At 42.4% G+C, this 14,634-nt stretch overlaps 1 protein-coding gene across 1 annotated transcript in view; it reads left to right on the plus strand.

Moving 5' to 3' along the window:
- The window catches only part of LOC110509422 (ryanodine receptor 1-like), an 88,063-nt gene extending 74,302 nt beyond the window's left edge, over positions 1 to 13,761 (plus strand). Inside the window, exons 87-104 of the mRNA XM_036968227.1 lie at positions 31 to 135; positions 5,139 to 5,220; positions 5,326 to 6,641; positions 6,752 to 6,882; positions 7,021 to 7,183; positions 7,318 to 7,404; positions 7,677 to 7,961; positions 9,658 to 9,788; positions 9,935 to 9,977; positions 10,086 to 10,219; positions 10,353 to 10,413; positions 12,287 to 12,433; positions 12,519 to 12,653; positions 12,771 to 12,927; positions 13,093 to 13,157; positions 13,266 to 13,366; positions 13,452 to 13,503; positions 13,611 to 13,761. Of these exons, the coding sequence (XP_036824122.1) occupies positions 31 to 135; positions 5,139 to 5,220; positions 5,326 to 6,641; positions 6,752 to 6,882; positions 7,021 to 7,183; positions 7,318 to 7,404; positions 7,677 to 7,961; positions 9,658 to 9,788; positions 9,935 to 9,977; positions 10,086 to 10,219; positions 10,353 to 10,413; positions 12,287 to 12,433; positions 12,519 to 12,653; positions 12,771 to 12,927; positions 13,093 to 13,157; positions 13,266 to 13,366; positions 13,452 to 13,503; positions 13,611 to 13,706 (3,291 nt within the window). The 3' untranslated portion in view covers positions 13,707 to 13,761. The remainder of the gene's footprint in view (positions 1 to 30; positions 136 to 5,138; positions 5,221 to 5,325; positions 6,642 to 6,751; positions 6,883 to 7,020; positions 7,184 to 7,317; positions 7,405 to 7,676; positions 7,962 to 9,657; positions 9,789 to 9,934; positions 9,978 to 10,085; positions 10,220 to 10,352; positions 10,414 to 12,286; positions 12,434 to 12,518; positions 12,654 to 12,770; positions 12,928 to 13,092; positions 13,158 to 13,265; positions 13,367 to 13,451; positions 13,504 to 13,610) is intronic.
- Positions 13,762 to 14,634: the final 873 nt, after the last annotated feature.

Below are 14,634 nucleotides of genomic sequence, written 5' to 3' on the forward strand. Positions count from 1 at the left end.
GACCGTACGTACCCGGTGGTCTCCCCTCAGGGTCCGTGTACAGGCAACCAGCAGTCCCTGACCCACAGCAGGTTGTGGGATGCAGTAGTAGGCTTCCTCCACGTCTTTGCCCACTTGATGATGAAGCTGGCACAGGTACAAGCTACCTGCCTCAAAATATCAACATACACATCTACACATCTCAGCACACAAAATGTATATGGCATGTAAATGCCCACAAAAATCATCTGTATTTAACTACGCTGTGCACAAAATACACTTGCATCTACATTTCATGGTATAGGCTAGTTTGTGCATTTTTTATTAAAGGATTGTGGTTTCACATATCAAAGTGGTCTGTGTTACCATTTCTGGGGTGAAAATCTGCCCTGAACTTACACTTGACTGCCAACTATGCATTTAACAAACGCCTTTCAAGCCAACAACTTGAACACTTTTGTTGCATTGTTTGACTGATAAGTCTGTCATTTAAAAAATATATATGTACCGTGAAAGTAGTTTATAGAAAGTGAATCTGGAATGGTGAACTAGATCTTATTGTGATGCTAAAAACCTCTGCTACATGAAAGTGTCCTCTCTTACTCCCAGGCATAAAGCAATCAGCCTCAGAGATATCTCCACAGATATCTCCTCACAGATATCTCCTCACAGATATCTTCTCATGCACACTCTCTTTTTCTACCTGACATTCACACTAATGCACTGGCTTGCAGACACACCACATACATGACTGGAACACTATTGAACAGTGGTACTCCTTTTTTAACTGAAGAAAGTAACGGCACATTTGTACCGTACTGTAAGTATGTTAGTTACAAGTAAACAGTTTGTAGATTGATAAGTTATATGTACTGATAATGAAATATACTAGCGGTGTAATGTTAGTACGTAACACCTTGATGAAACTATAGCCAACTGTAAAATGTAGCACTGTCTTTATGTTTTTATCGTTTACAAATCCTATGAGATATTGATTATGTAAACTGTCTTTCACATGGTCTATGCAGGGTAAACTATGTACTCATTTTATTTATCTATCATTGACGTGATTGGGTGTTTACCAGTTTGTTCCTGATTCATCCCTGCTTTTTTCTCAGTTTTATACTCACCTGCCTTTAATGCTAGAATAAGTTTTATACTCACCTGCCTTTAATGCTAGAATATATATATATATATGATGGGATGCTTTCTGACTAATTCTAACATTGCCCCAGCATAAAGTTGTAGATGCATGTTGCTCTCTAGTCTTTCTGTGTAAAATGTATCTTCTTTTCACTTTTAAGAACTCTTAAACTATATGTTGTTGGCCGAAAACCAAGTGAACTTACAGGCTCTCATGAATTGTAAGTTATATACATGTCAAATGTAAGTTGATGTAGTAAAATGTAATTTTCCCTGATCGGTTAATCGTTTATGATGAAATATTTTAAATGTGTACCTAAAAAAAATGCAAGCAAAGGGGATATCCTGCTAACCTTCATCTCATTCTGTCTTACCGTGGAGACAAGCATTTACTGTATTGGCAGTTTTAACATAAGCATTTACTGTATTGGCAGTTTTAACATAAGCATTTACTGTAATGGCAGTTTTAACATAAGCATTTACTGTAATGGCAGTTTTAACATAAGCATTTACAAATGATAGTCCCACATACCAGATGGGATGGCGTATCGCTGCAGAATGCTGTGGTAGCCATGCTGGTTAAATGTGCCTTGAATTCTAAATAAATCACAGATAGTGTCACCAGCAAAGCACCCCCACACCATCACACCTCCTCCTTCATGCTTCACGGTGGGAACCACACATGCAGAGATCATCCATTCACCTCCTCTGAGTCTCACAAAAAAACGGTGGATGGAACCAAAAATCTCAAATTTGGACTCATCAGACCAAAGGACAGATTTCCACCGTCTAATGTCCATTGCTCGTATTTTTTGGCCCAAGCAAGTCTCTTCTTCTTATTGGTGTCCTTTAGTAGTGGTTTCTTTGCAGCAATTCGACCATGAAGGCCTGATTCACCTAGTATCTTCTGAACAGTTGAAGTGGAGATGTATGTTACTTGAACTCTGTGAAGCATTTATTTGGGCTGCAATTTCTGAGGCTGGTAACTCTAATGAACTTATCCTCTGCAGCAGGGGTAATTTGGGGTCTTCCTTTCCTGTGGCGGTTCTCATGAGAGCTAGTTTCATCATAAAGCTTGATGGTTTTTGCGACTGCACTTGAAGAAACTTTATTTTTTCCGGATTGACTGACCTTCATTTCTTAAAGTAACAATGGACTGTCATTTCTCTTTGCTTATTTGAGCTGTTCTTGCCATAATATGGACTTGGTCCTTTACCAAATAGGGCTATCTTCTGTATACCACCCCTACCTTGTCACAACACAACTGATTGGCTCAAACACATTAAGAAGGAAATACATTCCACAAATTAACTTTTAACAAGGCACACCTGTTCATTGAAACACATTCCAGGTGACTACCTCGTGAAGCTGGTTGAGAGAATGCCAAGAGTGTGCAAAGCTGTCATCAAGGCTACTTTGAAGAATCTCAAATATAAAATATATTTGTATTTGTTTAACACTTTTTTGGTTACTACATGATTCCATATACAGTGGGGCAAAAAAGTATTTAGTCAGCCACCAATTGTGTAAGTTCTCCCACTTAAAAAGATGAGAGAGGCCTGTAATTTTCATCATAGGTACACTTCAACTATGACAGACAAAATTAGAAAAAAATCCAGAAAATCACACTGTAGGATTTTTTACGAATTTATTTGCAAATTATGGTGGAAAATAAGTATTTGGTCAATAACAAAAGTTTATTTCAATACTTTGTTATATACCCTTTGTTGGCAATGACAGAGGTCAAACGTTTTCTGTAAGTCTTCACAAGGTTTTCACACACTGTTGCTGATATTTTGGCCCATTCCTCCATGCAAATCTCCTCTAGAGCAGTGATGTTTTGGGGCTGTTGCTGGGCAACACGGACTTTCAACTCCCTCCAAAGATTTTCTATGGGGTTGAGATCTGGAGACTGGCTAGGCCACTCCAGGACCTTGAAATGCTTCTTATGAAGCCACTCCTTCGTTGCCCGGGCGGTGTGTTTGGGATCATTGTCATGCTGAAAGACCTAGCCACGTTTCATCTTCAATGCCCTTGCTGATGGAAGGAGGTTTTCACTCAAAATCTCACGATACATGGCCCCATTCATTCTTTCCTTTACACGGATCAATCGTCCTGGTCCCTTTGCAGAAAAACAGCCCCAAAGCATGATGTTTCCACCCCCATGCTTCACAGTAGGTATGGTGTTCTTTGGATGCAACTCAGCATTCTTTGTCCTCCAAACATGACGAGTTGAGTTTTTACCAAAAAGATCTCTATTTTGGTTTCATCTGACCATATGACATTCTCCCAATCTTCTTCTGGATCATCCAAATGCTCTCTAGCAAACTTCAGACGGGCCTGGACATGTAATGGCTTAAGCAGGGGGACACGTCTGGCACTGCAGGATTTGAGTCCCTGGCGGCGTAGTGTGTTACTGATGGTAGGCTTTGTTACTTTGGTCCCAGCTCTCTGCAGGTCATTCACTAGGTCCCCCCGTGTGGTTCTGGGATTTTTACTCACCGTTCTTGTGATCATTTTGACCCCACAGGGTGAGATCTTGCGTGGAGCCCCAGATCGAGGGAGATTATCAGTGGTCTTGTATGTCTTCCATTTCCTAATAATTGCTCCCACAGTTGATTTCTTCAAACGAAGCTGCTTACCTATTGCAGATTCAGGCTTCCCAGCCTGGTGCAGGTCTACAATTTTGTTTCTGGTGTCCTTTGACAGCTCTTTGGTCTTGGCCATAATGGAGTTTGGAGTGTGACTGTTTTAGGTTGTGGACAGGTGTCTTTTATACTGATAAAAAGTTCAAACAGGTGCAATTAATACAGGTAACAAGGGGAGGACAGAGGAGCCTCTTAAAGAAGAAGTTACAGGTCTGTGAGAGCCAGAAATTTTGATTGTTTGTAGGTGACCAAATACTTATTTTCCACCATAATTTGCAAATAAATTCATTAAAAATCCTACAATGTGATTTTCTGGATTTTTTTCTAATTTTGTCTGTCATAGTTGAAGTGTACCTATGATGAAAATTACAGGCCTCTCTCATCTTTTTAAGTGGGAGAACTTACACAATTGGTGGCTGACTAAATACTTTTTTGCCCCACTGTATATGGAATCATGTAGTAACCAAAAAAGTGTTAAACAAATACAAATATATTTTATATTTGAGATTCTTCAAAGTAGCCTTGATGACAGCTTTGCACACTCTTGGCATTCTCTCAACCAGCTTCACGAGGTAGTCACCTGGAATGTGTTTCAATGAACAGGTGTGCCTTGTTAAAAGTTAATTTGTGGAATGTATTTCCTTCTTAATGTGTTTGAGCCAATCAGTTGTGTTGTGACAAGGTAGGGGTGGTATACAGAAGATAGCCCTATTTGGTAAAGGACCAAGTCCATATTATGGCAAGAACAGCTCAAATAAGCAAAGAGAAATGACAGTCCATCGTTACTTTAAGAAATGAAGGTCAGTCAATCCGGAAAAAATAAAGTTTCTTCAAGTGCAGTCGCAAAAACCATCAATTTTGTCTGTCATAGTTGAAGTGTACCTATGATGAAAATTACAGGCCTCTCTCATCTTTTTAAGTGGGAGAACTTGCACAATTGGTGGCTGGCTAAATACTTTTTTGCCCCACTGTATGTTATTTCCTAGTTTTGATGTCTTCACTATTATTCTACAATGTAGAAAATAGTAAAATAAAGAAAAACCCTTGAATGATTAGGTGTCCAAACTTTTGACTGATACTGTATTTTTCAGCGGATTCATACAGATTGGGAAAATCATTATGCTGATAAACTCATTGAATATATACAGTATTAATGCAAGGTGTTTGGTCTGACCATATGTGTTCGGACCATCCCTCTCACTATTGTCATACTGCATGAATACTTCTAGATTCTCCAACCATTTGAGATTTCATTGGCAGAAGAATTATCTTCACTATCATTAGAAGTCTGCAGGTCTGAAATGCACTATAGTAACAGTAAATGCTATTGTTGTGAAGCGTTGTGTATATGTTTGTGCTGTCTCGTAGGACTCCAGCCAGATTGGCCTGCTGAAGGAGCTACTGGACCTTCAGAAAGACATGGTGGTTATGCTGCTCTCTCTACTAGAGGGTAAAATTACATTTTTATGACAGACTCTCTAACTTTCTGCTGTTTAAACTCTTTAATTTCTCCCACCTCCTTCATGATTTGCCTCCTTGTAATGTTGTGTTTCAGGTAATGTGGTGAACGGCACCATTGCCCGTCAGATGGTGGACATGCTGGTGGAGTCCTCCAGCAACGTGGAGATGATCCTCAAGTTCTTTGACATGTTCCTCAAACTGAAGGACATTGTGGCGTCAGACGCCTTCCGTGATTACGTGACCGACCCCCGAGGGTTAATCTCTAAGAAAGATTTTCAGAAGGCCATGGACAGCCAGAAACAGTACTCTCCCTCCGAGATCCAATTCCTGTTGTCCTGCTCAGAGGCTGATGAGAACGACATGATCAACTTTGAGGAGTTTGCCGACCGCTTCCAGGAGCCGGCTAAAGACATTGGATTTAACATTGCAGTGTTGCTGACAAACCTGTCTGAACATGTGCCTCATGACCTCAGGCTGAAGAACTTCTTAGAGCAGGCAGAGAGTGTACTCAACTACTTCCGCCCCTTCCTGGGCCGTATTGAGATCATGGGAGCCAGCAGGAAGATAGAGCGTATTTATTTTGAGATCAGCGAGGTCAACCGCACACAGTGGGAGATGCCTCAGGTCAGAGAGTCCAAACGACAGTTCATCTTTGATGTGGTTAATGAGGGGGGCGAGTCCGAGAAGATGGAGATGTTTGTCAACTTCTGTGAGGACACTATCTTTGAGATGAACATTGCCTCCCAGATCTCAGAGCAGGAGGAGGAGGAGGAGGAGGAGAAGGATGATGATGATCCAGCTGGAGGAGGAACTGATGCAGGAGGAGGAGGAGGTGGAGATGAAGGCGGCAATGGAGAGGAAGGAGAGCCAGAGTCCATCTCTGCCTTTGCAGACTTCATCAACAGCGTATTGAACTTCCTGAGTATCTTCACATTCCGTAACTTGCGACGGCAATACCGCAGGGTAAGGAAGATGACCATCAAGCAGATAGTGGTGGGTCTGGCTACCTTCTTCTGGACTATCCTCATCGGCATCCTGCACTTCATCTACAGTGTATGTAAGGGCTTCTTCCTGCTCATCTGGCAAACTCTATTTGGCGGAGGCCTGGTGGAGGGAGCAAAGAACATCACAGTGACAGAGATCCTGGCCAGTATGCCTGACCCCACCCAGGATGAGCTGCATGGGGACTTGGCAGGGGAGCCTGGGGTTGGGAAGGAGCAGGAGGCAGGAGGGGTGACTGACCAAATAGATACAGGCGGTGGAGAGGAGGAGGAGGAGGAGGACAATAAAGACAAGGAAGGTGGGGGGACACCACGCATCGATGCTCCTGGTGGACTTGGTGACATGGGAATTGAGGCCACTGTTGAGCCTCCTACTCCCGAGGGTACTCCTTTGACCAAGAGAAAACAGGTGAGGCACCTTTTCTTTCTAATGCAGAGACAAAGAAGTGCATGGTAAGCTTTCCAGTAACGTATGTGTTGATTCACATATACTAATGACCTTTTTCTTGTGGTTGGCAGCAACCAGAGGAGGGTGATGCTGCAGCAGCTGATGGCCAAGCTGCTGATGGCCAAGCAGCTGATGGCCTAGCTGCTGAACCGGCTTCTGCTCCTGCCATAAAGGAGCCACCTCCAGAGCCTGAGAAGGCAGAGTGAGTACCTCAGGCCATCTTCCTACATGTACAGTAGATTAACTCTTTCATCTCCATTTATAAACCATACTGTACATGCTTTAATGTTGTGGTGTTTGTTGGAATGTGCCAAAAAACACCCTATTACTTAATTCTCAGCACTGAAAATGGAGAGAAGGCCGAGAAAGAAGCTGAGACCAAAGAGGAGAAGCAGGAGGAAGCGATAGAAAATAAACCCAAGTCTAAGAAAGATAAGAAGCAACACAGGGAGCAAGGGTTCCAACTCTGGACTGAGCTGGACATCCAAAGAAACAAATTCTTGGTTAGACATGATAGTGTCTAATAAATAATTGCTATCCTGCAGTAGTTTTTGCAACGTGTTGATGTCGCAATTTGCAGACTGTCAATTCCACTATCCACCTGTGATTAATACAACTTATTTTGTCTCTTTCCCAGAACTACCTCTCTCGGAACTTTTACAATCTGCGTTTTCTGGCACTGTTCATTGCATTTGCCCTGAACTTTATTCTACTCTTCTACAAGGTCAAGAAATGCTGCTATATTATCTTCTGTCACCTTTAAATATCTTACCATCACTCCGATTCTATAATTGAAACAAACAGCATCTATTTTCAATGACTTCTCAATAAACTGAAAGTTTGAAACGATTTCATTCAAAAGTTTTTGCAATGTTTTAATGTTTTATTCAAATCCCTTCATGAATTGACTGCCTTCAATTCGAATGCCTATAACATCTAGAGTTAAATGTTAGTAATGTATTTGTTTTTCTGTGTCTGCCTGTGTGCATTGTGCAGGTGTCAGACAGCCCCCCTGGAGAAGGTGATGAGGTGGAGGGCTCTGGCATGTTTGAGGGCTCAGGGTTGCGAGTGCTGTTTGAGGGAATTGGGCTGTTTGAGGGCTCAGCAGAGGAGATGGAGGGATCTGGTGGAGAGGAAGGAGGAGACGAGGAAGAGGAGGGTGGCCCAGTCTACTTCTTCTTGGAGGAGAGCACTGGCTACATGCAGCCCACCCTCACCTTCCTGGCTACCCTGCACACCGTCATCGCCTTCCTCTGCATCATCGGTTACAACTGTCTAAAGGTGAGGCTTCTACAGTAATGCTGCTACTAATACTGATGCTACTACTACTGCTACTACTACTAATACTGCTACTGCTGCTACTACTGCTGATGCTACTACTACTGCTGCTACTACTACTACGTCAACTACTGCTAATACAACTATTGCTACTACTGCTGTTAATACTAGTACTACTACTGCAACTATTGCTGCTGCTACTACTACTACTACTACTACTACTACTACTACTACTACTACTTCTGCTAATGCTCCTGCAACTATTGCTACTACTACTACAACTACTACTACTACTGCTGCTAATCCCGCTGCTACTACTGCTGCTACTGCTGCTACTACTGCTACTGCTGCTGATGCTATACTACTACTGCTACTGGTACTACTACTACTGCTACTACTGCTAATACAACTATTTCTACCACTGTTGCTAATACGAATTCTACTACTGCAACTACTGCTGCTACTACTACTGCTTCTGCTACTGCTGCTACTACTGCTGTAACTACAATTACTACTGCTGCTTCTGCTGCTACTACTGCTGCTACTACAACTACTGCTGCTGCTGCTGCTACTACTGATGTTACTACTACTACTACTACTGCTGCTAATACTACTACTACTACTGCTGCTAATACTACTAATACTACTGCTGCTACTGCTGCTATTACTGCTACCACTACTACTACTGCTGCTAATACTACTACTACTGCTACTACTGCTGCTTCTGCTGCTACTACTGCTACTACTGCTGTAACAACAACTACTACTGCTGCTGCTACTACTAATGCTGCTACTACTACTACTGCTACTACTACTACTACTGCTACTGGTACTACTACTACTACTGCTAATACAGCTATTACTACTACTGCTGCTAATACAGCTATTGCTACTACTGCTGCTAATACGAGTTGCTACTACTACTACTACCGCTAATACTACTACAACTATTGCTGCTACTACTACCATTACCGCTAATACTACTGCAACTATTGCTGCTACTACTACCACCCCTACTACTACTACTGCTACTGCTGCTACTACTATTAATGCTGCTACAAATACTACTGATAATACTACTGCAACTATTGCTACTAATCCTACTGTTACTACTGTTACTACTACAGCTACTGCTGCTACTGCTGCTGCTACTGCTGTTATTGCTGCTATTACTGCTGCTACTACTACTACTAATGCTTAACTACAACTACTACTACTGCTGCTATTGCTGCTACTACTGCTGCTTCTGCCTCTGCTACTGCTGCTGCTACTACTACTACTGCTGCTACTACTACTACTGCTGCTACTACTACTGCTGCTACTACTACTACTACTACTGCTGCTGCTGCTGCTACTACTACTATTACTAGTGTTTCTGCTGTTGCTGCTACTACTACTACTATTACTAGTCCTCCTGCTCCTGCTGCTACTACTACTACTGCTGCTGCTTCTACTATTATTACTACTACTACTACTGCTGCTAGTACTGTTACTACTACTGCTACTATAACTACTGCTGCTACCACTACTACTGCTGCTACTGCTGCTACTTCTGCTGCTACTACTACTACTACTACTGCTACTACTACAGTAGACCTCAAGTGTTTCTGTGCCCCATAACCATTAACACATGTGTGATTTGTATGATGACCTTTACATGAACGGCTCAATGACAACAGAGAATGTGTGTTCCTCTCAGATTCCTCTTGTGATCTTTAAAAGAGAAAAGGAGCTGGCCAGGAAACTGGAGTTTGATGGTCTTTACATCACAGAGCAGCCTGAGGATGATGACATCAAAGGCCAATGGGACAGACTGGTCCTCAACACACTGTAAGCATGGACAGACAAGCTCCGAGAAGTCCACCTATGCCCACTAGTATTATTTAATCTCCTTTCAGAAAACTTTAGAGAGGAATCCTTGCTTAAATGATGCCTGTCTTTGGAACCCAGTACCATTTCCAATTGTTTATTCACAGCTCTTTCCCAAGCAACTACTGGGACAAGTTTGTTAAGCGAAAGGTAAGATGTTTTTAATTTATTTATTTTTTATCTTAGAGGCTATGTGTGGATGAAGTTGGTTGAGTGTGTCTTTGGATGGAATGTTCTATGATGTGTCTGTGTGGCCAGGTCCTGGATAAGTATGGAGACATTTATGGCAGAGAAAGGATTGCAGAGCTCCTAGGCATGGATTTAGCCTCGTTGGATGTCAGTCAACAAACTGATAAGAAGCCGGAGGAACCCGACAATTCTACGTTGGCCAGGTATTAAGCAATGCTGTTATACTTCTCCAATCTTATAGGGGAGCGTTTCATTGCGTGGTTATTGAGGCCCTTAAAATAACTGTTTAAACCTACTACACAAATATATGAAAGTCATTGAAGTAATCTTTTTCAGGTTTACGTCTATTGACTTCAAGTACCAGATCTGGAAATTTGGAGTTGTGTTCACAGACGGGGTAAGAGGGATTATGGATTAATCGTATCTTCTATTTTTGAGCTATATACATACAGTGCATTTGGAAATTATTCAGACCCATTGACGTTGTCCACATGTTGTTACGTTACAGCCTTATTCTAAAATTGATTACATCTGTAATGGAGTGTGTAACTGGCGGAAGGGAAGTCAGGTGCAGGAGAGCAAAACTAGGTAATCAACAGAGCAGTTTTATTCATAAAACCACCAGGAACCAGCACAATAAACAAATTGGTACAAAACCGGTCGCGCACCAGAGAAAACATGCAAATGCACTTACAATAAACAATTTCGCACAAAGACATGGGGGGAACAGAGGGTTAAATACACAATATGTAATGAGGGAAATAAAGACCGTGTGTGTGAGAAGACAAGACAAAACAAATGGAAAAAGAAAAGTGGATCGATGATTGCTAGAAGACCGGCGACACCGACTGCCGAGTGCTGTCCGAACAAGGAGAGGAACCGACTTCGGCGGAAGTCGTGACAACACCGTTTTTTTCCCTCAACAATGTACCCTCAATACCCTATAATGAAAAACGAAAATAGGTTTTTAGACATTTTTGCAAATGTATTAAAAATAATCAGACTATTTGCTATGAGAATGTTTCTACAACTTGATTGAAGTCCATCGTTGGTAAATTCAATTGATTGGACATGATTTAGAAAGGCACACACCTGTCTAAATAATTTCCCACAGTTGACAGTGCATGTCAGAGCAAAAAACCAAGCCATGTCGAAGGAATTGTTTGTTGAGCTCCGAGACTGGATTGTGTTGAAGCACAGATCTGGGGAAGGGTACAAAAAAAATTCTGCAGCATTGAAGGTCCCCAAGAAGAACACAGTGGCCTCCATCACTCTAAAATGGAACCACTAAGACTCTTCGTAGAGCTGGCCGCCTGGCCAAACTGAGCAATCGGGGGAGAAGGGCCTTGGTCAGGGAGGTGACCAAGAACCCAATGGTCATTGACAGAGCTCCAGAGTTCCTCTGTGGTGATGGAAGAACCGTCCAGAAGGACAACCATCTCTTCAGCACTCCACCAATCAGGCCTTTATGGTAGAGTGGCCAGACAGAAACCACTCCTCAGTAAAAGGCACATGACAGCCCTCTAGGAGTTTGCAAAAGGCACCTAAAGGACTCTCAGACCATGAGAAACAAGATTCTCTGGTCTGATGAAGCCAAGATTGAACTCTTTGGCCTGAATTGCTAAGCGTCACGTCTGGAAGAAACCTGGCACAATCCCCACGGTGAAACATGGTGGTGGCAGCATCATGCTGTGGTGATGTTTTCAGCTGCAGGGACTGGGAGACTAGTCAGGGTCGAGGGAAAGATGAATGGAGCAAAGTACAGAGAGATCCTTGATGAAAACCTGCTCCAGAGCGCTCAAGACCTCAGACTGAGGTGAAGGTTCACCTTCAAACAGGACAACGACCTTAACCACACAGGCAAGAAAATGCAGCAGTGGCTTCTGAATGTCCTTGAGTGGCCCAGTCAGAGCACAGACTTGAACCCGAACGATCATCTCTGGAGAGACCTGAAAATAGTCGTCCCCATCCAACCTGACAGAACTTGAGAGGATCTGCAGAGAAGACTGGGGGAAACTCCCCAAATACAGGTGTGCCAAGCTTGTAGCGTCATACCCAAGACGACTCTAGGCTGTAAATGCTCCCAACGGTGCTTCAATAAAGTACTGAGTAAAGGGTCTGAATACCTATGTAAATGTAGAGTAAGGCTGTAACGCAACAAAATGTGGAAAAAGTCAAGGGGTCTGAATACTTTCCAAATGCACTGTATGTCTTCATACTGTAAGTTGTAGACAATAAACTGCATATTATTTCAATCTTATTCCCCCCAGACTTTTCTCTACCTGTGTTGGTACACGATCATGTCCTTGCTTGGACATTACAACAACTTCTTCTATGCCTGTCACTTGCTGGACATAGCCATCGGTGTGAAGGATCTGCGTACTATCCTGTCCTCTGTCACCCACAATGGGAAACAAGTAAGAGCTGACCAGGAAGACTCTTCCAGCCTCCGTGTGTAGGGAATGTGTGGCTGATTCTACTCATTCCCTGTCTCCCTCCTAGCTCATGATGACATTGGGCTTGTTGGCAGTGGTGGTGTATCTCTACACTGTAGTGGCCTTTATCTTCTTCCGCAAGTTTTACAACAAGAGTGAAGATGAGGATGAGCCGGATATGAAATGTGACGACATGATGACTGTGAGTCAGGGTTTCTGTCTCTGGTCTGCTCTGTGTGGTATACAATATGGTGTATAGTGGAGTCTACTTACTCCTGCCCTATATTCGATGTGCTCTCTTCCCTCCACTGTTCGTCAGTGCTACCTCTTCCATATGTATGTGGGCGTGCGTGCTGGCGGTGGCATAGGGGACGAGATCGAGGACCCGGCAGGAGACGTGTACGAGCTCTACCGGGTCATCTTTGACATCACCTTCTTCTTCTTTGTCATTGTCATCCTGTTGGCCATCATCCAGGGTAAGGCACCCGTCCCTCTTATGCAGGCCAAAACACTACCCAACTACTGTACAGTATACCTCAAGCAAGGCCCATTTCTGTCTGGGCATACTGAATGGATGGAAGGAGATATCTAGTTATAATTCCATTCTCCAGTGAGGCTGTGAGCTTGTGTGCTACCTACAGGTCTGATCATTGACGCCTTCGGAGAGCTCAGAGACCAACAGGAGCAGGTTAAGGAAGACATGGAGGTAGAAATCATTTATTTTATGGCTTTCCTCAGTTTTAGGTGAGTGAGTCAGATAGTTATGCACATACCAGCATCTTGTCTACCGTTTCTGTTTATTTGATCCTTGTAGACCAAGTGCTTCATCTGTGGAATTGGAAGCGACTACTTTGATACGACGCCGCACGGCTTCGAGACCCACACCCTAGAGGAACACAACTTGGCCAACTACATGTGAGTGTTCTCCCTGTCAGGCAGTCAACAGTGTGTGTCCATGTCCATCAGCCATCACAATGACCTGCCTGTCTGTCCTCTGCAGGTTCTTCTTAATGTACCTCATCAACAAAGATGAGACGGAGCACACTGGCCAGGTGAGTCTGTCTGTCAGTCTTTCTGTTTGTGACACCAAATTCCTCGCCATTCATTTCAATTGGCTGTCTCTTCTTTTCATGCTCTATCCTACTGTCCTCTGTTGCAGGAGTCGTATGTGTGGAAGATGTACCAGGAGCGAGCGTGGGACTTCTTCCCTGCTGGCGACTGTTTCAGAAAGCAATATGAGGATCAGCTTGCATAACCATACTACTACAATTAGTAGGTTTAATATCATACTGTAATGTACTACTACAATTAGTAGGTTTAATAACATACTGTAATGCACTACTACAATTAGTAGGTTTAATAACATACTGTAACATACTACTACAATTAGTAAGTTTAATAACATACTAAACCAGACTGAAATAGCTGTACTATACTGTAACCATACTAAACCAGACTGAAATAGCTGTACTATACTGTAACCATACTAAACCAGACTGAAATAGCTGTACTATTCTGTAACCATACTAAACCAGACTGAAATAGCTGTACTATACTGTAACCATACTAAACCAGACTGAAATAGCTGTACTATACTGTAACCATACTAAACCAGACTGAAATAGCTGTACTATACTGTAACCATACTAAACCAGACTGAAATAGCTGTACTATACTGTAACCGTACTAAACCAGACTGAAATAGCTGTACTATGATGTACAGACCAGGGTGAAGGCACATTTATAGTGCTAGACCAAAAGAGGGCTTTTGTCCCTCTTGTTGGAATAGGCCAAACACATGCAAACTAAATTACTGCATTTAGAAGATGTGTTTGTTACCATGTCAGTTCTTGAAATGGGTGAATGAATGTGGGAAATACTGAAGTGCATATGTAGCAATAACAATTACATATTTCAATCAATGTCATCTCTCACACACGGTGCACATTGTTTGTCTGTGTTTGTAGACAATACAAATGTACATTTCTGTCAAATTTCAGTGTCTAAATTGTTTGAACAAACTTTATTAGTTGCATTGGTGTACTACTTTCTACTATAAGCCCAACTAAAGTATAGTGGCTGGTACTTCTATAAAAAAATGTAAAACAGAAATACCTAATTTACATAATTTATTAAGGAAGTATTTAAGTAACAAGGACTAAATACAAGTACAACATTTGTGA

This window comes from Oncorhynchus mykiss, chromosome Y (genome assembly GCF_013265735.2).
Source record: "Oncorhynchus mykiss isolate Arlee chromosome Y, USDA_OmykA_1.1, whole genome shotgun sequence".
Lineage (NCBI taxonomy): Eukaryota > Metazoa > Chordata > Actinopteri > Salmoniformes > Salmonidae > Oncorhynchus > Oncorhynchus mykiss.